The sequence below is a fragment of the Vicia villosa genome, linkage group LG7, assembly GCF_029867415.1.
Source record: "Vicia villosa cultivar HV-30 ecotype Madison, WI linkage group LG7, Vvil1.0, whole genome shotgun sequence".
Lineage (NCBI taxonomy): Eukaryota > Viridiplantae > Streptophyta > Magnoliopsida > Fabales > Fabaceae > Vicia > Vicia villosa.
Genome location: NC_081186.1, coordinates 97620762 through 97647280, shown reverse-complemented (window position 1 = coordinate 97647280; position 26519 = coordinate 97620762). Strand labels below are relative to the sequence as shown.

Genomic DNA, 26519 nt, shown 5'->3' with positions numbered 1-26519 from the left:
GGCCAATAATCCACTTTTATATGGAAGAAGAAAACATATTGAGACAAGATTTCATTTCATAAAGGAGCAAGTTATGAAAGGTATGATAGAAGACATACATTGCCCTACAAAGAAGCAATTTACATACGGCTTTACAAAAGCTTTTAAGATTGAAAATTTTGAATATTTGAGGAGTCAACTAGAACTTACAAATATCTTGACTTATGGGAGAGTGATGTAATGATTCTAAATGAAGATTATAACTACCCATGCATTTTCATAAGCTTATGTTAAGCTTATATAAATCAATTTTAACAAACCCCTCTCTCTCTTTTGATTTTTCTCAATCTCATTTTGTGTTACTTGCTAAGTAAGTAACAACTTAACCCCCCTCTCTCTCTTTTGATTTTTCTCAATCTCATTTTGTGTTACTTGCTAAGTAAGTAACAACTTTTGTTGCGCGTTTAGTAGGTTAGATGTTAGAAGGACTTGTTTCATTTCCTTCTGCGTTTTTTATTTCTCAAATCTTTTTGATTTATGTTTTCTTTTCTTACAAATTGTTATTATATACTTAAAAAGATATTTTGTTAAACACAATTATTTCATAGGCTTAATATCTTTTTTGGCCTCGTACCTATGTCTCGGAGTTCATTTTGGTCCTCTTCCTTTTAAAGGTTCCAAGTTGGTCCCTTATGATGTATAACTGAATTAAAGTGGTCATTTCTATCAAAAACTGGCTAACGGCGTTACTTTAGATGACGTGGAAACTGAAGTGGATTGGTGGAATGTCTATTCATCACCTTCTTCTTCCTTGTTGCTGAAACACTTTTATATTTTTTTCTCAAATTCAACCCTAACTTAAAATTCCCAAAATCCCCTAATTAAAACCTAAATCATCATCAAATTAAAACACTTTTATAACATATTAAGAATAACAACATATCAATTGTATGGAAAAGAGTTTGTGGCCACATAATGAAACCATTCATTACACCTCACCAATAACTTAACACGTCAGCCATTGCACAATGCAGACTTAAATAACGCTTAATATTCTTAATTTGTGCCAAATTTCTTCTCAACTTTTTAATGATATATAAGTTAATTTAATAAAAGAAAATATCATAGTTGCTTATAACAATAGTTAGATAAATCTTGATATAGTGTAATGATATTTTTCTATCTCTATTTGTTAGATAATTTTTTTTACCAAATTCCAAACAAGCAACGATACACATAAAACAATATACAAACAAGTAAGATTAATATTAGTTAATTGTGCTATAAAACAAAACAAAAACAAAAAAACAATATGGCCTAAGTACATATATATACATCTCCTAACAAACCATTATTTATGAACCCTCTTTTTGAATCCTAACTTCATTACACCTGCTACCTATGAAGTGGAAAGTGGGTGCTAAAACTGCAGTTTCCCACTTTGCCTTATCTTCATCTACCATAAAACAATGCAGACAGCAAGTTCTTGAATTTGGGATGCAAGCAAGCACGACATAGTAATTTGATTGTTTGGAGCAAAAGTTGAAGTTTGTGTGCTTGCAAATGAATCTAACACGCGTTCTTTCCTCTCAACGGTTTGATAATCTGGAATGAACAAAGTAAAGTTTGATCCACGCACATAAGTGCACCTGCATTATTGAACTCGCCACAATAATTTGGTGCTGAAAATATTGTAACTAATTGCCTGTCTGCAAAGAATTGGTAACCGTCTTCAACAACCTGATGAGCCCGACATATAAGATCAAGATCATGTTTTTTCAAGAACTCAGTTACTCTATCTGGTCCGAAAGTGTAGGAAACACCGCGATCATTCTCTCCCCAACCTTTTATTTCCGGGTCTGGATCTGCCCAAAGGAGATCACATAAGAGACCCTGATCAGGCACATCTAATGGCCTTTCTATAGCTTTGATTTGATTCAAGCTCTCCATATCAGGAGAAAGGCCACCGTGCATGCATATGATTTTATCATCAATCACCGCAGCTACAGGCAAACAATTGAAGCAATCCGTAAATATCTTCCATAGGCGAACATTGTATCGTCTTTTGCACTCGTCATAAAATCCATAAATTCTATTAATAGATGCACATTCATGGTTTCCTCTAAGAAGGAAAAAGTTCTCAGGGTATTTTATCTTGTATGACAGAAGGAGACATATTGTTTCTATACTTTGTTTTCCTCTGTCGACGTAGTCTCCAAGAAACAGGTAATTCGAATCTGGAGGGAACCCACCGTACTCGAATACTCGCAATAGGTCGGGATATTGCCCGTGTATATCTCCTGGAATGGAATCAACCATAAACAATTTGCAATTCTAAATTAAACATAATAATAGATATTATAGAGAAATGTGATTAGAGATACCACAGATGTTAATTGGAGCCTCTAATTCAAGTAGATTTGGCTGGCTCAGGAAAACATCTTTTGCTTTGGTGCAAAGGTTGCGAATTTCTGACTCTCCTAGTTGAATCCGCTTTCCTCTATTATTTCTTGTTTCCAAAAGCTTATCTATTAACCCATCCAATCCTTCCATGAAGCGAAACACAAATAATAGAGTTTTTGTTCTATTATATGATGATTACTCTTACCAAATTCATGAAGCTAAACAACGGAAGGCAAAAAAGGTTGTTATGTTATGGGTTCAACGTGATATTGAGAAAACAAGTTTACAAAAAACATGGTTAATTTTAGAATAGAGTAACATATTTTTGTTTTATCAATTTGACTTATTTCTATGGTTCACAAGTTGAGGATCTAATAGCTACCAACCAATGGAAAGCAGATTGCTAACCTTTTTTTTCCCTCACTAAAATTAGTAACACCTTTCATGTTAGAGAAATACTTGTATGTATACTAAGTATATCAATATGCTTATAAATCCAAATATTTAAAATTTTCTTTTTAAATTGGAATCATGAGTAGCTGTGATAATGAAGGAGATACATTTTTTTTTAATTTTTTAATTGTTAAAAAAATTATGATTGATTGTATGTAAAATTAAATGTTATTTTTCGTACATAGCTAAGTATTTTCTTTCACATACAATCTGTTCTAGACTGGGCCGACATTTGGCCCAAACAAACATTAATACGTTGGTTTTCCAAAATCGTTGGTTCGCCAATTTTTATAGGCTTTCGTCCGTTTTGTCAAACTCTCACTTATTTAATAGCTTATCTGATCCAATATTCAAATTAGATTGATGACCCTTCCGATTCACGATTCAACTGAACGGTCTGATACGGTTTTTAAAACACTGTCACCACATCTCAAGTTTCTCTCACTTTTATTTTTATATTTGTTAATCCTTCTTATTTGGCACATGATTGGCCTAGTTATTAGATTGGCCTAGTTGATTGTAAATGTGGATATGACTTAATTTCTCTTATTTCTAATATGTGTACACTTAGTTATTAGATTGACCTACTTGGTTGTAAATGTGGATACAATACATTCTTTTGCATTTGATAATATTTACAATGCACCATTTGATCTCATATATACTGCTCTATGGGGTTCTACACCCACTTCATGCAAATGTGGATACAATACTCATGTAAATTTGTTGTATTATATATACTCATATAAACTTGTAGTTGTCCTAGATTATGTATTGGAATCCACATGAAACTCAAAAATAGACAGTGGGTTTGAAAGAGCATGTTGTTAGTGCGTTACTAACTATTAATTGTCATGAAATCATTATGATAATCATTACTATACATACATATGTAGGTGTTAAACTGTTAGCTGTTTCTATTTCTAGTAAATAATCATGTGTGAATTGTTGAGAATCAAGTGTGAGAAAGAAGTCTCACATTGGTTAGAAAAGGAAAGAATTAACACTTTATAAGTGATAGAACTCACACACTTATAACCTTAAGGTTTTAGATGAGTATGTGGTGCGTCTCTCACAAAGTGTCTCAGCTCCCTCGTTGTGACCCCTTCGAATTTCCACATGAGGGGGACATTGTGTATCAACCCACACTTGATATCAAGTGTAAGAAAGAAGTCTCATATTGGTTAAAAAAGAGGAAGTCACAAAATGTGAGAAAGAAGTCCCGCGTTGGTTCTTCAAGTGAGACAACCCACATACCTATCACCTTTCCCTTGTTGACCCCCTCCCCAAGTAGCCTCCAACATGAATAACACACTACTTTGTTTGAGCATCAAGCGTCAAACATTTCAGCTGACAATCAGAATTTATTTAACATGTTTAGAAAGAAAAATTGAGTCTTTGTAAAGGATTCAAAATCTATATGTCCCTTCAATACTGCCCTGCTGGGTCTTTGAGACATAGTATGGACTTATATCTCTTGAAGAAACAACAGCGGTCGGCATTGCATTTCTAGAAACCTTCCTTGTGCATGAAGCTTTGAAACTTCCTTCCTCTAAGAAACCTGTAGATGTTGTTGATTGGCTGTAATTTTTGGTAAAACTCATTGTGTTTCTATCTTGCCAAATCTGGTGTCATGACATGCTTTCTACTGTTGTGAAGTTTTTCTTATGCAGGCCTTTACCTGATGTCAAGGCCGATGTCATGACATTCGCAGCTGTTACGTTCTTTTCTATTACTATTTATGGTTATGTGATCTGATAAGATCCTATGCGCTTTATTTGGTAATGTTGGATTCTGATCTGATTCAAGGACGTCTTTGATGGTTATTTTTTTAGTTCCTTGATTTATGGAAATTAATTTTATTAGGGTTAAAACTAATTTGGATCCAAGGCCCAGCTGCTGTGCTTTATGAAGGCTATATATTCTACGAAGAAGCTGCTGATCATATTAGGGTTTTTGTTTGAGAAGCTTTAAGAGTTCTTTGTTTTAAGTTTTCGTTCTAGCCTTCTTGTAAGCCAAACAATCATCATGATGGTTGTCTTGGTCTAGGTGTTTTGAGTTGTAAGAAGTACTCAAAGCTTTTAAGCAAGAGTACTATTGTACTTGATTAAAGCTTTTAAGCAAGATCAAGTTGTGTCTTTGAAGTGTGTCTTCTTTGCTATTCGTTGAGTGTTTTTCATCACTGTTGTGATTGAGGGGGAGTCAGTAGGATCTCTGATCTAATTTGTTTAGATTGAAGTTGCATTGGGTAGATATTAAGTGAAAGGAGTAATCTTGATCTGTATTACCTTTAATTGATATTACTTATAGTGGACTTCCTCCCTGGCTTGGTAGCCCCCAGATGTAGGTGTGATTGCACCGAACTGGGTTAACAACTTTCTTGTGTTGTTATTCTGTTTACTCCTTGTTCATTTGTTTAAAAGCATTCAGAAAGTAATGTCGTGACATCCTGTTCGACATCGCGTGTCTGAGTCCAGAATTTCAATTGGCATCAGAGCAGGCACCCTGCCTGTTTTTACTGGGTGAGACCTAGGGACAGCATTTTCTGGTACTATGGACAAAGAAGGTGGTGGATTTGTGATTAGACCACCCATTCTGGATGGTTCCAATTATGATTATTGGAAACCTCGCATGGTGGCTTTTCTGAAATCCGTGGATAGTAAAGCATGGAGAGCTGTGAACAAAGGATGGGAACATCCTGTCATTACTGATAAAGATGGCAAGAAAACTCTTAAACCAGAGGAAGAATGAGACAAAGATGAAGAGGCATTGGCGCTTGGCAACTCTAAAGCCTTAAATGCTTTATTCAATGGAATTGACAGAAATATATTCAGACTAGTACACCAGTGTGAACTAGCCAAAGATGTCTGGGATACCCTCAAGACTACTCATGAGGGCACCTCCAAAGTGAAGATGTCAAGACTTCAACTGCTAACTACGAAGTTTGAAAATCTAAGGATGAGAGATGATGAAAGTATTAAGGATTTTCATATGAATATACTTGATATTGCTAATACCTCAGGAGCTTTGGGAGAGAAAATGTCTGATGAAAAGCTGGTGAGAAAAATCCTTAGATCCCTACCTAAGAGATTTGATATGAAAGTTACAGCTATAGAAGAGGCACAGGACATCAGCAAAATGAAGGTAGAAGAGTTAATTGGATCTCTTCAAACCTTTGAGATGGGGATCAGTGAAAATTCTGAAAAGAAGAACAAAAGCATAGCTTTTGTGTCCAACTCTCAAGAAGAAGCAGAGGAAAGTAGAGAAGAGAATCTATCTGAATCTATAGCTATGCTTGGTAAACAATTCAACAAAATTATGAGAAGAATGGATCAGAAGCCAAGACCTAATGCCAAGAACATCTCATCTAACATCAGTAGATCTTATGACTCTGGCAGAAGAGCAAAACCAGAAGAAAAGTACAATCACAACAAAGGGATTCAATGTCATGGATGTGAAGGGTATGGACATATTAGAGCTGAATGTCCTACTTATCTCAAGAAACAAAAGAAAGGATTGTCAGTCTCCTGGTCTGATGAAGATTCTGAGAGTGATTTTGAAGAAGAATCAGCCAAACATGTCACAGCCCTTACTGGGGTTTGCAATTCTGATGAAGATTCTAGTGAAGATGAGCTAACCTTTGAAGAACTGGCAACCTCCTACAGAAAGTTGTGTATCAGAAGTGCTGAAGTTTGTCAACAAGGTGAAAAGCAGAAGAAATACATAGTTCAGTTGGAGGCTGATAACAAAGGGCTTAGTAAAACTATATCTGAACTAAACAGTGAAATTATCATGTTACAATCCAAACTTGATCAGATGTCAAAATCTGTAAAAATGTTGAACAGTGGCTCGGATATGTTGGAGGAGATTTTGCAGATTGGAAAAAGTTCAGGAGATATGTCTGGTATAGGATTTGTTGGTGCAAAGAAACATTCCCAAGATAGTAGCAGAACTAAACCTGAAGCTGAGATGTTGAAACCAATGTCAAAACATGTGACTCAACATCACGAGAAAAGTGAAATGAAGAGAAAGTTTCAAAGATGGAGATGTCATTACTGTGGAAGATTTGGGCACATTAAGCCCTTTTGCTTCAGATTATATGGATACCCAGATCAAGCTCCTTACTACAAACCTAAGCAGATCATGCCCATCCAGAAGCAACAATGGAAACCTAAAAATATGGCTTTAATAGCCCATACATCTCTTAGAGTTTCAGCCAAAGAAGATTGGTATTTTGACAGTGGATGTTCCAGACACATGACTGGAATCAAGAATCTGCTTGTTGATATCAAGAATCATTCTACTAGCTATGTAACCTTTGGTGATGGAGCTAAAGGAGAAATCAAAGGAGTTGGAAAACTAGACTGTTCAGGAGTGCCAAATTTAGAAGGTGTTTTGTTGGTCAAAGGCCTGACTGCTAACCTCATAAGCATCAGTCAACTCTGTGACCAAGGATACCAAGTCAACTTCACTAAAGCTGAGTGTGTGGTTACTAATGAAGAAAAGGAAGTAGTAATGAGGGGAGTCAGATCCAAAGATAACTGCTACTTGTGGGTGTCTCATGAATCCAGCTACTCAACTGTATGTTCTAAAGAAGAAGAAGCAAAGTTGTGGCACCAAAAACTTGGTCACCTTCATCTAAGAGGTATGAAAAGGATTATTTCTCTGGAAGCTGTGAGAGGAATTCCTAAGCTACAAATTGATGAAGGAAGAATATGTGGTGAATGTCAGATAGGAAAACAAACCAGGATGTCACATCCAAAGGTTACACATCTGACCACTTCCAGAGTTCTTGAACTGCTCCATATGGACTTGATGGGACCAATGCAAATAGAAAGTCTTGGAGGAAATAAATATGCTTATGTGGTTGTGGATGACTACTCCAGATACACTTGGGTAAGCTTCATCAGAGAAAAGTCAGATGTGTTTGATGTTTTCAAGGACCTATGTCAAAGAATTCAAAGAGAAAAAGAAAATGGTGTTGTGAGAATTAGAAGTGATCATGGAAAGGAATTTGAGAATAAAAAATTTGCTGATTTCTGCTCCTCTGAAGGAATACATCATGAATTTTCATCCCCTATTACTCCACAGCAAAATGGGGTTGTTGAAAGAAAAAATAGAACTATTCAAGAATCAGCCAGAGCCATGATCCATGCTAAGAATCTTCCTATCTACTTCTGGGCTGAAGCCATGAATACTGCTTGTTATGTTCATAATAGAGTTACCTTAAGAAAAGGAACCTCTACCACCCTATATGAGATCTGGAAGGGAAGAAAACCCACTGTCAAATACTTCCATGTGTTTGGTAGTAAGTGTTACATTCTTGCTGATAGAGATCACAGAAGGAAGATGGATCCCAAGAGTGATGAAGGAATCTTTCTGGGCTACTCTACAAACAGTAGAGCCTATAGAGTGTTCAACTCAAGAACCAGAATAATAATGGAGTCCATAAATGTTGTGGTTGATGATGTCCACAATCAAGCAGATGTCACAGAAGATGTCGGAACATTCTGGGATATTACAGCTGAAGGATCTACAAGAGAAGATGATTGCAGTCCTACTATCACAGAATCTGAGACTGAACCTCCTAACAAGAGTCCTTCTATAAGAGTTCAAAAAAATCATCCTAGTGAACTTATTATAGGATATCTCAACATGGAATTACTAAAAGGTCAAGGGAAGTAGTTTCAAACTCTTGTTTTGTGTCAAAAATTGAACCTAAAAATGTCAAGGATGCATTAACAGATGAGTTCTGGATTAATGCCATGCAGGAAGAACTAGGCCAGTTTGAAAGGAATGAAGTATGGGAGCTGGTACCAAGACCTAAAGGTACTAATGTCATTGGAACAAAATGGGTTTACAAAAACAAGTCAGATGAACTGGGAACTGTTGTCAGAAACAAAGCAAGGCTAGTTGCTCAAGGATACACTCAAGTTGAAGGAATTGACTTTGATGAAACCTTTGCTCCAGTTGCTAGACTTGAGTCAATTAGATTACTGCTAGGAGTTGCTTGTACTCTAAAATTCAAACTATACCAGATGGATGTGAAGAGTGCTTTCTTGAATGGATACTTGAGTGAGGAAGTTTATGTGGAGCAACCTAAAGGTTTTGCTGATCCAAACCATCCTGACTATGTGTACAAACTAAGAAAAGCTCTTTATGGCCTAAAACAAGCCCCTAGAGCTTGGTATGAGAGACTAACTGAGTTTCTTACTGGTAATGGGTACAGGAAAGGAGGGATAGATAAAACACTTTTTGTTAAAGATGAAGGAGGAAAGATCCTGATTGCTCAAATCTATGTGGATGATATTGTGTTTGGTGGGATGTCAGACAAGATGACTAGACATTTTGTTGATCAGATGCAATCAGAATTTGAAATGAGCCTAGTTGGAGAATTAACTTATTTTCTTGGGCTGCAAGTTAAACAGATGGAAGACTCAATCTTTCTCTCTCAGAGTAAGTATGCTAAAAACATTGTTAAAAAGTTTGGAATGGAAAATGCTACTCACAAAAGAACACCAGCTCCTACTCACTTAAAGTTGTCCAAAGATGAAAAGGGAACCAGTGTTGATCAAAGTTTATATAGAAGCATGATAGGAAGCCTGCTGTATCTCACAGCCAGTAGACCTGATATTGCTTTTGCTGTTGGGGTGTGTGCTAGGTATCAAGCAGATCCAAGATCAGTCATATCAATCAAGTCAAGAGGATCCTGAAATATGTGAATGGTACTTGTGAGTATGGAATGCTCTACTCTCATGGGTGTGAACCTATTCTCACTGGATATTGTGATGCAGATTGGGCTGGAAGTGCTGATGACAGAAAAAGTACTTCAGGAGGATGTTTCTTCTTGGGGAATAATCTTATTTCATGGTTCAGCAAGAAACAAAATTGTGTGTCTTTGTCCACTGCAGAGGCAGAATACATTGCAGCAGGAAGTAGTTGCTCTCAGCTTGTTTGGATGAAACAAATGTTAACAGAATACAATGTCACACAAGATGTCATGACATTATATTGTGACAACTTAAGTGCCATTAACATTTCAAAGAATCCCATTCAGCATAGCAGGACCAAGCACATTGATATTAGACACCATTACATTAGAGATCTTGTTGAGGATAAAATAATTGCCTTGGAACATGTTGCTACAAATCTTCAACTGGCTGACATTTTCACAAAAGCTTTGGATGCAAATCAATTTGAAAATCTAAGAAGTAAACTAGGCATTTGTCTTTGTGAAGGATTATAACAATTAATTGGGTGTGGGGCCAGCATTATTTCTCTCTCCAAATATTTGATATCATTACACATTAAAGTGTATTTTCCCCCCCTTTTTCAATTTGCCCAAACGGTTTCCATTCCCCCAAAACCTATCCTCCACACTCACGCTATCTCTCTGTGTCACTGCATTCACAAACCTTTACCCAGCATTCCATTTTCTCTCATCATGTCTCAGAGTTCTCCCTCAAAGAAATCATCTCCTTCCTCTGAAACAGCATCAGGATCTAGGGCACCCAATGTGGTGAGTGATCAAGATGTTGTGTTGAATGTTGTGCCATTGAACTCTGTTCCTGCTACCGATCCTGTTCATAATCCACCAAGAAAGATGCATGCAAGAAAATTAACTGGTGGATCTGTTCCAGAAACTTTTTCTGTTCAAGGTAGAGAGGGCTCTGCTTATGTTCATAATGCGATCGCAGGTATTGTCACAAGAATCTTGAATGAAGGGCACCAGGTTGATGGAATATCTGTTCCTCTAGCCCAAATTCCTGCCTCTGAGAACAGCAAAGATGATCAAGATGGTCAAGATGATGCTAGCAAAGATCAGGGTGATGTTGAGACATCTGTTGACAACAATGATGAGAAGACCCCTGGTGCCAAAGATGTTGAGACATCTGAAGCTATCAATGTTGAAACATCTGGTACTAAAGATGCTGAGATTCTTGAACCTAAGAAAGCTGAAGAGGTTCCTGCTGCTCCTTCTAAAGAAACCCTTAATGAAGGCCCTACTGTGCATGATGTGGTGAATCTGGATGATCTGGATGATTCTATTGACATTGCTGATGATGAGCTCATCTCTAGCATCTCTCATAGAGTCAAGACTCGTAAGGGCAAACAGGTTTGTGATCAAGATTTTTCCAAACCTCAAGTTACTCCTCAAGTTACTCCTCAAAAGAAGGTCACTATAAAGAAGATCAAGAAGGTCCCTGCTGAACCTTCAACCACTGGGAGCAAGACTGCAGTGAAGAAGAGGAAGGAAAGAAGTGTTTCTGCCCCTGAAGATGATGTCTTAAGTGATGTCCCTGACATCCCATCAAAGAAGAAGATTGCTGTCACAAAATCCTCCACAAAGGTTCGTGATGTTCCTCTGGACAACATTTACTTGCACTATGCTTCAAATGCCATCCAGTGGAAGTTTGTTTATCAAAGAAGGCTGGCTCTTGAAAGAGAACTAGCAAATGATGCTCTGGAATGTCAAGAGGTCATGAAGCTCATCAAGTCTGCAGGTTTGATTAAGACTGTCTCTCATTTTTCAAAGTGTTATGAAATGCTTGTGAAGGAATTTATTGTGAACTTGTCTCAAGATTGTGGTGATGGAAGAACTGATGATTTTCATAAGGTGTATGTTAGAAGAAAGTGTATAGATTTTTCCCCTGCTGTTATCAACCTATATCTAGGTAGAGATGCTGAGGCTCAACCTGAGCTTGAAGTGACTGATAATGAGGTGTGCAAAGTAATCACTGGTGGTAAGGTTAAGAAGTGGCCTATAAAGAGCAAACTGTCTGCTAGTTCTCTTAATGTCAGGTATGCATTGCTACACAAAATTGGTGCTGCTAACTGGGTGCCTACCAATCACACTTCTACCATTGATGTTGGCCTAGGAAGATTTATTTATGCTGTGGGAACCAAGACAAAATTTGACTATGGGACTTATATATTTGATCAAACTATGAGGCATGCTGGTACCTCTGCTACCAAGCTCCCTATTGCATTCCCATCCCTGATATGTGGAATAATCCTCAAGCAACACCCTGGAATTCTGAAAAGTAAAGATTCTGTATGTAAGAGGGAGAGTGCTTTGTCTTTTCACTACAAACTGCTCCAGAGGTCTGATGACATGACATCTGCTGGGACATCACAACCCAGCAAATCTGTGAACAAAGCCCTTCTTATTGCTGAGCTGAAAGAGACTTGTCAGGAGTTGGACAACAGGAAGATGAAACTTGAAAAGCTTATCCAAAGTCTTGAGCAGTCTACAGATGATGACCTTGCTGGTGAGAGGGATGGTGACAATATGGATGAAGACAAAGGTGCTGAGGAAGAGGCTGAGGATGTTGAGGCTGAGGGTGCTGAAAGTGGGAGTAGTGATGCTGCTGAAGAGACTAGTGGCTCAAGTGATGACAATCCTGGTGGCTCTAGTGATGAAGACAGTGATGGGTCTGATGATTAGCTCTGATTCTGATTGTGTTTTGGCTCCTTTTGTGGCTAAAAAGGGGGAGTAATGGTGGTTTAATGGTGGTGGTTTAATGGTGGTTGTTTTGTTGTTTTGGTGGTCTTTTGGTTTTTCTTGTTGGTCGATGGACATGGTTGTTTTTTTGTTGTTTTTCTTTATTTTGGGTGTTCCCTGGTTCTCCCTGACAATGACAAGTGGTTTCTGTAACAGTTGATTAAGTAGATGTTTTCTGGTTTTCTGGTGATTAATCAAGATGATGCTGTTGTTTGCTTACAGAATTTATTTTTCTGTTGTTGGCTGCTGTGTATGCTCTGATATCTGTTTGGTTACATCAATTAGTGTTTTAGCCAAAAATTTGCCAAAGGGGGAGTTTGTAGATGTTGTTGATTGGCTGTAATTTTTGGTAAAACTCATTGTGTTTCTATCTTGCCAAATCTGGTGTCATGACATGCTTTCTACTGTTGTGAAGTTTTTCTTATGCAGGCCTTTACCTGATGTCAAGGCCGATGTCATGACATTCGCAGCTGTTACGTTCTTTTCTATTACTATTTATGGTTATGTGACCTGATAAGATCCTATGCGCTTTATTTGGTAATGTTGGATTCTGATATGATTCAAGGACGTCTTTGATGGTTATTTTTTTAGTTCCTTGATTTATGGAAATTAGTTTTATTAGGGTTAAAACTAATTTGGATCCAAGGCCCAGCTGCTGTGCTTTATGAAGGCTATATATTCTACGAAGAAGCTGCTGATCATATTAGGGTTTTTGTTTGAGAAGCTTTAAGAGTTCTTTGTTTTAAGTTTTCGTTCTAGCCTTCTTGTAAGCCAAACAATCATCATGATGGTTGTCTTGGTCTAGGTGTTTTGAGTTGTAAGAAGTACTCAAAGCTTTTAAGCAAGAGTACTATTGTACTTGATTAAAGCTTTTAAGCAAGATCAAGTTGTGTCTTTGAAGTGTGTCTTCTTTGCTATTCGTTGAGTGTTTTTCATCACTGTTGTGATTGAGGGGGAGTGAGTAGGATCTCTGATCTAATTTGTTTAGATTGAAGTTGCATTGGGTAGATATTAAGTGAAAGGAGTAATCTTGATCTGTATTACCTTTAATTGATATTACTTATAGTGGACTTCCTCCCTGGCTTGGTAGCCCCCAGATGTAGGTGTGATTGCACCGAACTGGGTTAACAACTTTCTTGTGTTGTTATTCTGTTTACTCCTTGTTCATTTGTTTAAAAGCATTCAGAAAGTAATGTCGTGACATCCTGTTCGACATCGCGTGTCTGAGTCCAGAATTTCAGAACCTTCGGGCTGGTGCATGTAGATCTCTTCATCTAAGTGTCCATGAAGAAATGCAATCTTCACGTTCAATTGCTCAAGGTAGAGCTCTTTGCAGGCCACAATACTAAAAACTGAATGGATAGTATTGAGCTTCACAACTGGAGCAAAGATTTCACTGTTGCTGAAATCCTTTGACAACTAGTCGGGCCTTATATCTCTTGGAGCCATCGTATTCTTCCTTCACATGATACACCCATTTGTTGTGAAGTTCCTTGTTTCCCATATGTAACTTAGTTAGTTCCCATGTTTGGTTTGAGTAAACTGGTTTTGTAATATTGCCCTTAGTTAAAAGATGTTCCTTGGAAATCTGATACGTTATAATATATGCCTCTTCATCCTCACAAGTTAAAAATTGTAAATAGTGCATAGTTTCATAAAATGTATGACATAGAATCCAATTCATTTTGAGTACAAAATTTAAATCATGTAACTTTGTACTTTCTGGAATAAATATGACATTACTATAACTGAAAACACAAACAGAATTCGAAAACAAAATTCAAAACTAGTGAAATAATAAATATTACATGAAACAAGAAGAAAAAGAAATTCTGAAACCTAGGTTGTTATGTTCTTTTGAGACATGTACATAGATTGTAGATCACTTGGCGGTTACGAATAAGGATGATTGCATATAGGATTCCCCATGAGATGAAAATAATGATAGCACCTGTGTGGGAAACATAGCTGATTTTCATTACTGATATTGCGGTTGGTAAGATAAGTATGCATAAGATTATTGTAAAAATGCTTTTGTTAACAGAGAGGTCTAGAGTAAACAGTAGTATAAATATTTGAGTGATTAAAGACCCAGGAACGAACAACACAATTTTATACCATTCAGGTAAATGTTCTTCCCTATCACTCAGCGTAGGGGTGAGCAGCTCAGTCACGCATAATAACATTGACATTATCACTATAGACCCAATCGTCGCTTTGTCATGTTCTTCCATCTTAATCCTCACTTGGTCTGCTTCATGTTCTTCCATCTTAATCACCACTTTGTCTGCTTCATGTTCTTCCATCTTAATCATCACTTTGTCTGCTTCATGTTCTTCCATCTTAATCATCACTTTGTCTGCTTCATGTTCTTCCATCTTAATCCCTTGATCATCTCCTCCGCTTTTGTCATTACATTCTTCTTCAATCACAATCACTTGAGTTTCTCTATAAATATAAGAGACGTGTATGCTCCTACAAACATTTTTCAAACATTTAGATTAAAACAAGAGTATGCTATGTATGAGGGTAAAATCAATAATACTACCTTGAATTGGAGCTCTTACATTCTTCCTTCATAATAACTTGAACTTCCATATTTTTTGTCAGATAGATCTCTAATGTACCACTTTTTTATACTTGAAATGTAGTGTGCGATCTCTAAGGTGGTATATGATGACAAGGACTTCAAACCACATGAAAGTTAGTTATTCATTGACATTCAAACAAGGAATGAGTGTGCTTTTTTTACTCAAACATTACATCTTTTAATCAAATATTCACCAAACGTGTGGTATCTTTTTTTGCTGTCCACAAGATAAATTTGTTACCATTTTTTTAGGGAATTTGTTACCATTTTCTTTTCAAAATAAATTGTCACCCTTTACTTTTTTTTAAGCATTAGTTTATTAAATATGTTAGAGAGATAATGTTTGAAACTTTTAAAGCACATGCACATATTTAAAATAGTTTCAGTGTCCTCTAACAAAATGTTATCAACAGTTATTTTAATTTTATTCGGCGATTTGGCATAATATATCTGTTGATTGAATATTAGGTTTTAATTATTTCACTCACAATATGCATTTTCTTTTTTCTTTTTAATGTAATATAATTAATTATTTCTCTTCCCTAATATATATATATATATATATATATATATATATATATATATATATATATATATATTAAATACATTTTAAATTAAAATACTTAATTATTAACATTTTATTTTATTTTTGTTGATATTTTCTTAGTAGAAGTTTGTAATTAAAGTTTTAATGGTGCTCAGATTTTGTTTTAATACCTGAATGTCATACCATTCACATATTGTTCTTCATCAAACAGTGTCATACCATTCACATATTGTTCTACATCAAACAGTGTCATACCATTCACATATTGTTCTACATCAAACAATGTGTTGATATAAGGATTACTTTTTTTGCCATTACAACAGTCGGCTCCCTTTACAGAAATTAATTGAACACGTCTCAATCTTGGCATGAGTAATTGTAACTTGTGTTTTTAACAAGAATAAAATTACTACACCATTTTTGCATTACTCCAACTGCACAGGTTCTGTGACAGGAGGTATACAATCTACCTTATACCGTAGCACCTACAATCATCAGAAATTCATCAATATAATTAGTAAGCATATTATATTCTGTAATCAGTCCAGATGGAACAAATAGACATGATAAATACCTTTCTAAAAAAAGTTGAATGTGTGTTGTCCCATATCAGTTTATAGCTTCCAGCCATTAATGTGCAGAAGTTCCCCTAAAATTCAAGACAAATATTTACACATCAAATGCCTAGTGAAGCAAGCATACAAATTGTAACAAACATGGAAGACTCACTTGATCAGACTCGTATCGGCGGTAAGGCAGCATCAGCTGTGTCAACCAATCAGCCACCATGAGAATGAAAAATGGCAAAACAGACATCAAATTAGAGAACAAAGCTTCTGATAATCTAAAGAAACCAAATTAAAGTACAACACGCAAATGACATTCAAACTTACAGTCTTTTCCCCAGTAGGACTTGCAAACTCCAAAGTAAATCCAATATCCTGACAATAAACAAAAACAAGTTTACTATAGAAGGATGTCTTAGAAATATCATGACAACTCGTACGCGCAAAAAAAAAAAACTGTAGCAGCAATACCATATTTATCTTGCCTTGTACTAAAGAAAAATCCCATGCAATATACGAGTTTACCGAGTCCACTGAGAGTATAACCTGAGTTTCAAATATTATCATAAATTTTCATAAACTAAAAAGCAGCATAATGCAAACAATTCTTAAAAATAACTAAGAATACAGCTGAGTTGCGGATTCAATTATCAACAGGAAATTTATAAATTGTTACATGTTATGTACAACAGGAAGCAAACATTTTAAATTAAACAACAGCTATTCACTGTTCTTGTAGAAAAAGATGTTAATAAAGTTCACAAGCCTTGTAAATATACCTCAAAAGTTTTCCCAGCTGGAACACTTATTTCTTTGAAGTCGTCATTTTTACTGAAAAGGACAAATTTAAGTGTTGGCTTGAAAATAGTATAAATCATACAAGAAAGTGAGATTTGATTTTTACCTCGCTTCCACTGCACCGGCAACATCTGCTGGAATGAAGAAAGGCGAGTTTGCAAAGACCCCACTGATCAAAATTACCAGTAAGTAAGTTATTCGACAAGAAATAAAATTCTAGTAACACAAGTGAGAACAATGACTGATTTCCATTCACACTAGGTTTAAAATTAGCATACATCACTCTTTTTAAGAATATATTACAAATTGTAGTATTCATCAATCCAATTATTATTTAAAAGTTAATACGTAACAAATCAAAAACTAATTGATGTTGCATAATGCATCGCACCAATTCAAAAATAGCAAGTTCTTCAACGAGAAATAAATCTTCTAATGTTGCATACATTTCCGTGAAGCTATCAAATAATTTAACATTTAGCTTGGCACGATACTCTGCTTCTGCACTCGAACGTGTGAATATGCTCTACTTCTTGCTCCGGCATGAGATCAAATTACCTCCAACAGGCAACAACCCATACTAGGAGATGTCAAGGTGAAGAAACTAATTTGCAACAACCAAATTGCGGTACATATTACTTCCAACCAAGTTTTTCACAAAAGAAATCAACTGTGAGCGATAAAGTTCTTTCAAGACATTATTTAACTTAATCTTGACCATCAGTGTATATAGCTGCATGGTTTGAATTTACTTTGCTCTCTGGTATGAAAATAAATAACACTAAATATATAACTATATATGTGTGTGTGTAGATAATTTCCATAAATTGTGCATGAAAATCAATATTCTGTAAAAGAAAAATAGAAACAGATTTAAAGCGAGCAACAATTTTATGTACTTAGAACAGAAAATTAAAGGACGAGCATTATCAACTCGAGCATTATTATACCTAAGAAATGTAATGAACCTCTCAAACTCCATGGTGTAGACATCAACAGCTTGTTCCAAGACAGCTAACTGTTCCCTTTTTCTAACAAATTATACCCACATAGAGAACACAAGGGGGTTAAAAGTGCTCTACATTGTACAAAAAATATAAGAACACCACAACCGTTAAGGAATCAAACTATAAAAGTCCGTCAATTATATTAAGTAGTAGCAGAATTCCTCTACAGGCTGTAGGCAGACACAAAGGGAGGGAAGTAATATGCATAGTTCTGTACCATCATGAAGTAACTTTTAAACACAGACGAAATAAGAAACATCATTTAACCCAAAAAAAAAAAGATAACAAGAAACATCTTCATAAAACTAGATCCTCCCTCTATTGATATTGTCTAGCACCTAAAATCTTGTATAAACATAACATATTCTGAACCTTGACAGATCAAACCCGAACAATTAGTAGTGGTTGTTACATTCAACTAGTTGGTTACATAAAGAAAGTAAAAAAAATCAACATGTTTACTAATAATGGGCAAAATCCAAGCCAAGACAATCATAGCCAAAACTAGCAAATAGTTACCCCAATGATGTCTGCAGCTTGTAGGTTGTAGACATGGCATACGTCTATAATAGCTGATCATCCACAAAGAAGTACTACATTTCAAATCAACAACTAAAATATTCATTGTCCAACCTACTCGGTATATTAAATAAAACCCTTAGGCGAGTTTGGTGCAAAAGGGAAGGGAGAGTTTTATGGACAAAGGAATGAGTAAAGGGAAGAGGAAGAGTGGTGGTGAGTAGTCCACCCACCTTGCATGAGATTTTAGTTTTCTTCATTGGATTAAAACCCTATAATATTGTGGAACTCAAAATGCATTGGGGGAGGAAATTGAATAAGTTTTCAAATACATTTATAAGGGTATCATCAAGATATTGAAACAAAAAAAATTCTAAAAAATTAGACTAAGGACATAGGTCCTCTACGTTATTTTCTTGGAATTGAGGTAGTTCGATTGAAGCCAAATATTGATATCTCTCTGAAAAAGTATGCACTTTATACTTTAGAAGAAACAAGTCTAATACATTGTAAATCAGCCGCCCCTCTCCTGTGGATCCGTATGTAAAGCTTTTTCCTAGTCCAGGAAGATACCAAAGACTACTAAAAAAAAAGAATTATTTTACCTTGACCAGACCATACATAGCTTTTATGGTTAGTGTTGTGAGTCAGTTCCTTAATACTCCTTGTGACAGTCATTGGAATGCAGATGCTCGAATTCAATACATCAAAAGGTTACTTGAAAAATGACTTGTTTTCGTTGATCGGGGCCTATACAAGTTCCCTTGGATATTCATACGCTGATTGAGCTAGAGCGTGATTGATAAAATGATAAGCAAAATACTTTGGTTATTTCATTTCGTGGATGGGAATTTAATTTCATGGAAGAGCAAAAGGTGTATTGTTGTTGCTTGATCGAGTAGAGAAGTCGAGTCAGGTATCAAATTGTGGCTCATGGCGGCACAAGTGAGCTTGTGTGATTGAAACATTTACTATTAAGAATTACATTTTGAGGTTGGCCCTATGTGACTTGTATGTGCTAATCAGTCCGCTCCACCCATCTTCTCCATTCCAGTTTTTCACGAAAGAACAAAACATATAGAATTTGTTGTCATTTTGTTTGGGAAACGATTCTCTCTAGAGTCATCAGAACTTCCGTTGTCAATTCTAAGGATCAACATGTCGATATCTTTACTAAATCTCCATAGTGTCCTAGATTAACTTGCATATGTAACAAGATGTATGTATGATATATTTTCTCCATATCGAGCAAGGGTGTTGAGATATTGATATTGATTATAATTAGAATTGTTGGTTTTAGGATCATGATAGATCATTCTATTTAGATTACATCTCTCATGTGTGTGTGTGTATGTTGAGATACTGATATTGATTATAATTAGATTTCTTGGTGCTTAGAATCTAGATAGATCATCCTCTTTAGATTACATCTCTCGTGAGTGTGTGCATGTGTTGGGTGTCTCCATAGTGGATATGTGTCCATAGCAATGATGCAAGGTATCTTGCAATTTCTTATACCAATAGATAGAACTAAGAACATCACAATCAAACCTGAAATCTAGCATTGAAATACCAAAGATTCAAGGAATCTCACAATTTATTATGCCCATAGCGTGCCCACGATAATGAAAGGAAGAATCGGACATAAAGAATCATTGAGGTGAGGCTGTATAAAGGTGGTCCATAGCGATGACGTTGCTCCTCCATGGGCCTACCAGTAGATAAGTGTTATCAAGTAATTGTTATTCACACACACACACACACACATAAAGTGCATATATAAAAAATAAAAGTTGAACAACATTGAAGAAAGTAATTTTGTACCCATCATCGTCATTAATCTGCCTTGTAAAATCAAGCAATACCTATAACTCAAATTGAACAGTTATTTAGAATATCAACAAATCATCAGCCAAAAGAACCAGCACCAAAAGACAATAATATAAACAGCAACATTTGTCTAAATTCATCATACGTATCACATTGGTTATATTAGTCATGAATCAACCTAAACCTGCTAGCAAGGAAGGAGGAATCGAGAGAGATGTAATTAAATCTATGAATCAACATTCTTGTCACACCATGTTGGTCAACACACTAAGCTTGGTGCATGTATAACTCATCTGTAGATCTGTTGAAAACTTGGTGAAAATAACTAGTTGGTTGTTAGAGAATAGTGCGCACATATATTTGTGGATGTATACAAAGGACAGCATGCGGAAGATAAGAATGCAGAATATCTATTCACTAGCTTGAGGGGAAGTGTGGAAAATCCGTGTTTTAGGAATGTGTATATATGAGGAGTTTGTAACTTGTAACTAAGTTCAAGTTATCTTGCAGTTAGTGTAGATTCCCTATATGTACTATTCATTTGAGGAATTAATCAGTAGTTACCTACAATTTTCCATACATATGATGGCTATCAAGGCATGTGAAGCTACTAAAAGGATGACACTGCAACGAAGACAATTAACCAGAGTTTGGAATACAATTTCCAAAAGAAAATTCCACCAATAGAAAGTGGTTTCACCAGGCTTATGTTGAATATTATGTATCTCATGAAGCTTTAAATATCATGTTGAGAAAGGACGAAACAAAAGATTAAATTTTGATTGTCTAAATTACAAAGCAGAAGCTTTATTATATAGTTATAATGTCGATAATTACAAGAATTAAGAAAATCCTAATTACCGTAATTTCAATGTATATTTATCCTATTAATGTCATTTGTACATATGCCAACACAAACTGATACGTCCATGTTACATAGAAATACCTAAAGAATAAAGCTAGGCCCGTTACAAAAATTAAGTTATGAATAAGCCAAAACAAGTTGCATAAGCTGATTAAGCAGGCAGTCTGAGAGAACAAGAAACAAAAGAGGGAAAGGAAAAAAAAAAAGGACCTTGTATTGAAAATTCAAGATAACCATACCTCAGGAACTCCAACTAGGTACTTTACGAGGGTTTTATAGACTCCTGTTGCAGAGCCAAGCTGAGCTAATTGCCTTCTCCTATGACCCATAAGTGGCTTAATATATTTCTTATTTATCCAAGCACATTCAACTAGACATGAGTGGAGCCTCACCTGTCCATTTGTTGTTTCCACAGAAGAGCATATCGATCACGTATGCTACCACCAGAATTCACCAAAGCGTCTACCTCTGCTTGTTTATTCCTCTCTGAGCGTTCACGTTGTTGTCTGAGGAGAGTTCCTCGAAAATCTTGAGGCAGATATGTCATAACTACATATACAATTGGTCAAGTTAGAGAAGAAAAAGATTGAGTGGACCAAGTATTCGAAATAAACAACTTACTGCTGAATCTGGACAAAATATGAATTAACTTAAATAGGCAATTAGAAGCTAGTAATTGAAGTGGGATGGGCGGGGTACCTGTGTTAAATACATGGTCAGCATTTTTGATTTGGAAAGATTCCAAAATCCTCAAAGTATTATCAAGTTTATCTTTGAGGTTCCCAAGCATAATGGAAAATTCAACATTGTCAGGATCGGACTGTTGTTTCAGCTGCATCAAGAAAATAGGTGTTAGATTAACGATGTTAAGGAGAAGTAATGAAGTTGGCATTGAAAAATATAGATTACCGGGTGAGGGCAGTTAGAAGGTTGAAGTAAAAAGATAGTTTCTTCAATATACTCTCTATTCTTCCACATATTTTCATCAATCTTATGGGGAGGTTGGCTCTCAGCTTCATTTATTAATATGCTTTCTCCTGGATTGACATATCGGTGTGTCAGAGTGTCTGATGTCAGATGCTTGATGATAGATCAAGAGTGTAACAGCCCTAACTATTAGTGTCAGTGTCGAAGTCTATGCTTGATATATAATAATAATAAAAAAAATAATAATAATGAATGCAGAGATAAAGGAGTAAACCATGGATAGGAGGATGTTGAGTGAGCAAATGATTGGCCATAGAACGAAGCTGAGAAGAAAGACGAGAGACATCTGGAGAAAGAGGAGGAGTAAAGGGGTGTTGATCGTAGTAAGAAGCCAGAAAAGCCCTAGTTATGGGCACCAAACCCTCTGTAGAAGCCATCGGAATTGGATTTTCAGATCTCTTCAATTCAATTCAACGTTTATTCCTCTTGGATATTCTCTTTACTCCATCGTCAAACTCAATTCCACAGCGTATTTTTTAGGCTTATTTTCCTAACCTTTCAAATAAATCAGTTACTTTCATTATTAACATATTATGTCAATTTTTATCATTTAATCTTATTAATAATTAATCTAATTTATTGACAATTTTTCAATGCACCTCATGGATCTCTTACCCACCGAATAAAATTTTACTTTTGCTCTATGTTGTCGTAGATGCACTTCGAGAAGCAACCCATTTATTCAAAAAAAATGATTTCTTCCGTAGGTACATATACAGAAGTATAATAAACTACTATCTCCGTCCCACAATGAGTGACCCATTTGGAATAAAATGATGTCCCAAAATAAATGACACATTTCAATTTCCAATAAATATTTTCCAATTCTACCCTCTAATTATTAAATTTTTCATTATTCTCAATACATAATAAGGGTATTACAGTAAACATATTATTCTCTCTCTTACTTTTAACTACTTTTCTTAATCTTTGTGAAATGGTGGGCTGTGTCACTCATTGTGGGACGGAGGGAGTAGTATATATGGGAGAAAAATACACATAAAATCAGTTATGGGATTTTTCCGTAGGTGCACCTACATAATGGCTTAATGTCACATTATTCCGTAGATGCATCTACGGAAGTGTCTGATATAGTTTGAACCAGCATGATCACTCCTCCCATTCTTTCATTTCTTCAACCTCTCCATATTCCACTCCCTAAAAACCATACATCATCAATACCTTATTTTACTCCAAGACTCAAACTTTTTGGTGCAACAAATCAAAAGGAGCAAGAGGAGTCTGAATTTCAGATAAATATTCATCTTCAACCACTACATTGTTCACATTATACAACTAAATTCTATGAAAAAAAGTTATGCTGCTTCTGTAGGTGCATCTACGGAACATGGTGAGGAAGAACACTTCCGTAGGTGCATCTACGAAATAATTCTTGAGTTGTTTTTTCCAACAGTTTTGTAATTCTATGTTATTTTGGCAATTGTTTGCAAATAGGTATAGTGCACCCCGATAATACTTTAAGAGAATTATCTCCTTTAGTCGATGTTTGTACGAGTGTTGATGGGGTAGTCGCAAAGATGGTATAGAGGTTGGAGGTGACTTTAATAGCAAGCAAGACTTTGATGATCATGAAAGCATGCTAACATGGATTCGTAGGAATACAACTAACCTTGGTTTTGGTGTGGTAATAGGAATATCGGATAATGGTACGGTAAGAAGAAACTCGTTTGTAACAATGATGTGCGAAAGAAGCGGGAAATACTATCCTCCTTTAAAGATTTTTAAAAGAGACTACACATGTACTAGAAAATGCGAGTGTCCATTTAAAATTCGTGGTTACATGTTGGCTAGCAAGAAGTGGATATTCTCTATTATTTGTGGCTTGCATAACCATGATTTGTGCGTAAAATTACAATGACATCCTAGTGTCTGTCAGCTCAATTCAGAAGAGAAGACATCTACTAAAGACATGCCATTGAATTTTGTCCAATCGAAAAATATACTTGGCACATTGAAAAGGAAGGAACCCAACAATGTATCGAATATAAGGCAAGTGTATAATCAACGGTACCGCAATATTAAGGCGAGTAGGGGAGATATGTGGGATACAACAATTGTTGAAAATGTTGGATGCTAACAAATACGTGTTGCGGTACAAAACTTGTGATGACGAAGTAAAGGTCCGAGATATTTTTTGAACTCATCCGGATTCGATAAAGTTGTTCAACACTTTCCCAACAGTGCTCCTTCTCAATTCTACCTACAAGACCAACAAGTATCGACTCCCATTATTTGAGATGGTTGGTGTTACATCCACCGAGAAGACATTTGTCGTTGGTTTTGCTTTTTTGGAGTGTGAAAAAGAAGATAATTTTAGGTGGGCATTGGAGGTGTGTTGTTCACTTTTCAAGAAACAAGTCGAGATGCCTAATGCGATTGTTACGGAGTGGTTGTTGACCAAATAATGGATGCATGGGCTCGTATTACAAGTTCGTCGACAAAAGAATTGTATGTCGATTCCGTCATGTGAAAATATCCTGATTTATTGAAATATGTTGAAAGCACCATTCTTGAAAAGGTGAAGGAGAAGTTTGTTTATGCGTGGACTGATAAGGACCGACACCTTGGGAATACAACCACCAATAGAGTTGAGTCGGCACATGCTACTTTGAAAAATTGGTTGTATAATAGCAAGGGTGATTTGTGTTGAGGTTGGAACACCATAAATTTCATGATTTCGAACCAACACAACGAGATACAAACCTCATTCAGTCGGAGCTTTACGGTGTTGGAGCATTGATTTAAGGACAACATCCTTTACTCTCAATTGATCGGTAATAAGTCTTGGTCCGGATTGAATTATATCTTTCACGAGGCCAAACACGGTGTAACTTTTGGTGGCGATAGCGCATAGTGTGGTTGCATTATTACTAGCACGTATGGTCTTCAGTGCGCTTGTGTTATTCCTAAAAAGGTGAGATTAGGTGAGCCAATAAGAATGGATGAAGTCACTCCTCATTGGAAGATACTTAGTTTTGATGATGATGATTGCATCGAAGGAAAAAAATTGAATATCTCTATTACTTCTGAATTGAAGGCGATAGAAGAGAGGTTTTCAAAGGCCAATAACAACATGAAACTATACATCAAAGAACAATTATGGAAGATTGGATTTCCAAAAACAACCGACATGAAACTGTCGTCTCAACCGGTTAAGACAAAGGGTGCTCTGAAGAAAGTGAAGCATACGCCGAATGATAACTTGACTACACAGTCTCCTTCTTATTGTGAGCACGTCGACAAACTCTTTCCCGACTCACCTACTCCTAAATCTCAAAAAAGTTCAAAAAAAGGAGCTCGCATTAGCAAACCGTCTCTGACACCTATTGTTCAGAAAGTTTCGACTCCGACACCTATTGCCACAAAAATTCCATCAATAGAAGAGGTATATATTGCTCCAAAAAATCCATCAATCGAAGAGGTGCATATTGCTCCAAAAATTCCATTCATCGATGAGATGCTGATTTTTATGCACAAATACATCGACCGGATCGTCAATATGGCGAGGGACAATAATTGCGGATTACGTGATGTATCGACTTTGCTTGGTAAGGGAGAGGATGACCATAAGCTTGTCTGTCATGAACTAATCGAAGAGTTGATGAACCATAAAGACTCGTACACACGGGTATTTGGAGACAAAGCTAAATTTGAACCAGTTAACGAAGCTCTTGTTCCTTGGTTGGGCGCTTACGCGCCGATTTCAAAATGGATGAGATTCCTGGAAATGGGACATCTTATTGCATATGCATATGACATGGTATGCATTGACTTGACGCATTATGGTTTTTCGAAAACCTTTTTTCTGCTCCGCACCGCACCTCTTACAAACCCAAATGATCATATATTATGTGTGTTGGATGGCTCGCAAAATCGAAACATTTTGTGCAAGCTTACTTGAAATCGGGATGCCCCATACCACCTACGTCACCGGAATGGGCGTTTCATCATACCAAAGCTGCTGAGAGGTGGCCAGATCGTTTTGAGGATATGATGCACGATTTCGAAAGGTTGAACAACATTGTAAAGGAATCAAATATCGAAAAGTCAAGATTAGAACCTCCGATAGATTTAGCCAGCGACAGTTCTTTTGATGTACTTTTTAGTTTCAAAGTATAATATATTCACTCTATAACATTGCAATATAATCCTTTTTTGTCAAGTATTAGTTAATGTGCTTATGTGTTTGTGTCTTTTTCCTTATACTACTACTACTACTACTGCTGCTACTGCATTGAGTTTTGTTAAAAAAACTAACAGGGAAACTTCTATAGTTGTATCTAAAGAAGGTTCTGATATTGAAAATTATGGGTGTTTTCTGTAGATGTATCTACGGAACAGAGAAATCTATGACCCTTCTGTGGATATATCTACGAAACATTCTGTGATAGAAATTGTGTGGTCCATATTCACCAAAGGCTTCTATAAATTTGGGGTGTTTAGTGTTGC

At 36.1% G+C, this 26519-nt stretch overlaps 4 protein-coding genes across 6 annotated transcripts; 1 reads left to right on the top strand and 3 right to left on the bottom strand.

The window, feature by feature from the left end:
- Window positions 1-1226: 1226 nt before the first annotated feature.
- LOC131617938 (serine/threonine-protein phosphatase PP1-like) lies at window positions 1227-2699 on the bottom strand. The gene is made up of 2 exons (XM_058889206.1): window positions 2364-2699; window positions 1227-2279 (listed from the first exon to the last, which is right to left on the bottom strand). The coding sequence occupies exons 1-2, from the start codon at window positions 2530-2532 to the stop codon at window positions 1549-1551; spliced, it is 900 nt and encodes a 299-aa protein (XP_058745189.1). The 5' UTR covers window positions 2533-2699; the 3' UTR covers window positions 1227-1548.
- Window positions 2700-14185: 11486 nt separating this feature from the next.
- On the bottom strand, window positions 14186-15093 carry LOC131616053 (uncharacterized). The gene is made up of 2 exons (XM_058887283.1): window positions 14889-15093; window positions 14186-14815 (listed from the first exon to the last, which is right to left on the bottom strand). Exons 1-2 carry the CDS (start codon window positions 14936-14938, stop codon window positions 14188-14190), a joined length of 678 nt encoding a protein of 225 aa, XP_058743266.1. The 5' UTR covers window positions 14939-15093; the 3' UTR covers window positions 14186-14187.
- Window positions 15094-15670: 577 nt separating this feature from the next.
- On the bottom strand, window positions 15671-22554 carry LOC131616052 (uncharacterized). Of its 3 annotated transcripts, none has more exons than XM_058887282.1 (15): window positions 22264-22551; window positions 21972-22099; window positions 21762-21894; window positions 21455-21611; window positions 21302-21380; window positions 20192-20232; window positions 19962-20078; window positions 17792-17872; window positions 16948-17010; window positions 16823-16874; window positions 16515-16589; window positions 16371-16418; window positions 16207-16242; window positions 16052-16126; window positions 15671-15962 (listed from the first exon to the last, which is right to left on the bottom strand). In XM_058887282.1, the coding sequence occupies exons 1-15, from the start codon at window positions 22424-22426 to the stop codon at window positions 15903-15905; spliced, it is 1308 nt and encodes a 435-aa protein (XP_058743265.1). In that variant the 5' UTR covers window positions 22427-22551; the 3' UTR covers window positions 15671-15902. The 3 variants fall into 3 exon arrangements, 2 of the variants coding, with proteins under 2 accessions (XP_058743265.1, XP_058743264.1); XR_009288008.1 differs by having other exon boundaries at window positions 15896-15962; window positions 16529-16589; window positions 22264-22553; XM_058887281.1 differs by having other exon boundaries at window positions 16371-16589; window positions 22264-22554.
- A 2589-nt stretch (window positions 22555-25143) lies between these two features.
- Window positions 25144-25971, top strand: LOC131619791 (uncharacterized). The gene has a single exon (XM_058890851.1). The coding sequence runs from the start codon at window positions 25144-25146 to the stop codon at window positions 25969-25971; it is 828 nt and encodes a 275-aa protein (XP_058746834.1).
- The last annotated feature ends 548 nt before the right edge of the window (window positions 25972-26519 follow it).

Bases quoted from the DNA above. Each gene is read 5' to 3' on its own strand.
- LOC131616053 (XM_058887283.1), bottom strand. From the start codon at position 14,938: ATGGAAGTTCAAGTTATTATGAAGGAAGAATGTAAGAGCTCCAATTCA. The intron at 14,816-14,888 runs GTAGTATTATTG...AAATGTTTGTAG, and splicing joins TGTAAGAGCTCCAATTCAAG to GAGCATACACGTCTCTTATA.
- LOC131617938 (XM_058889206.1), bottom strand. From the start codon at position 2,532: ATGGAAGGATTGGATGGGTTAATAGATAAGCTTTTGGAAACAAGAAAT. The intron at 2,280-2,363 runs GTATCTCTAATC...ATTCCATTCCAG, and splicing joins GGCTCCAATTAACATCTGTG to GAGATATACACGGGCAATAT.
- LOC131616052 (XM_058887281.1), bottom strand. From the start codon at position 22,426: ATGGCTTCTACAGAGGGTTTGGTGCCCATAACTAGGGCTTTTCTGGCT. The intron at 21,381-21,454 runs GTGAGGCTCCAC...TATGGGTCATAG, and splicing joins TGGAAACAACAAATGGACAG to GAGAAGGCAATTAGCTCAGC. The intron at 17,011-17,791 runs GTATAATAATGC...AATTTTGATCAG, and splicing joins AGGTTCATTACATTTCTTAG to TGGGGTCTTTGCAAACTCGC.
- LOC131619791 (XM_058890851.1), top strand. From the start codon at position 25,144: ATGAAACTATACATCAAAGAACAATTATGGAAGATTGGATTTCCAAAA.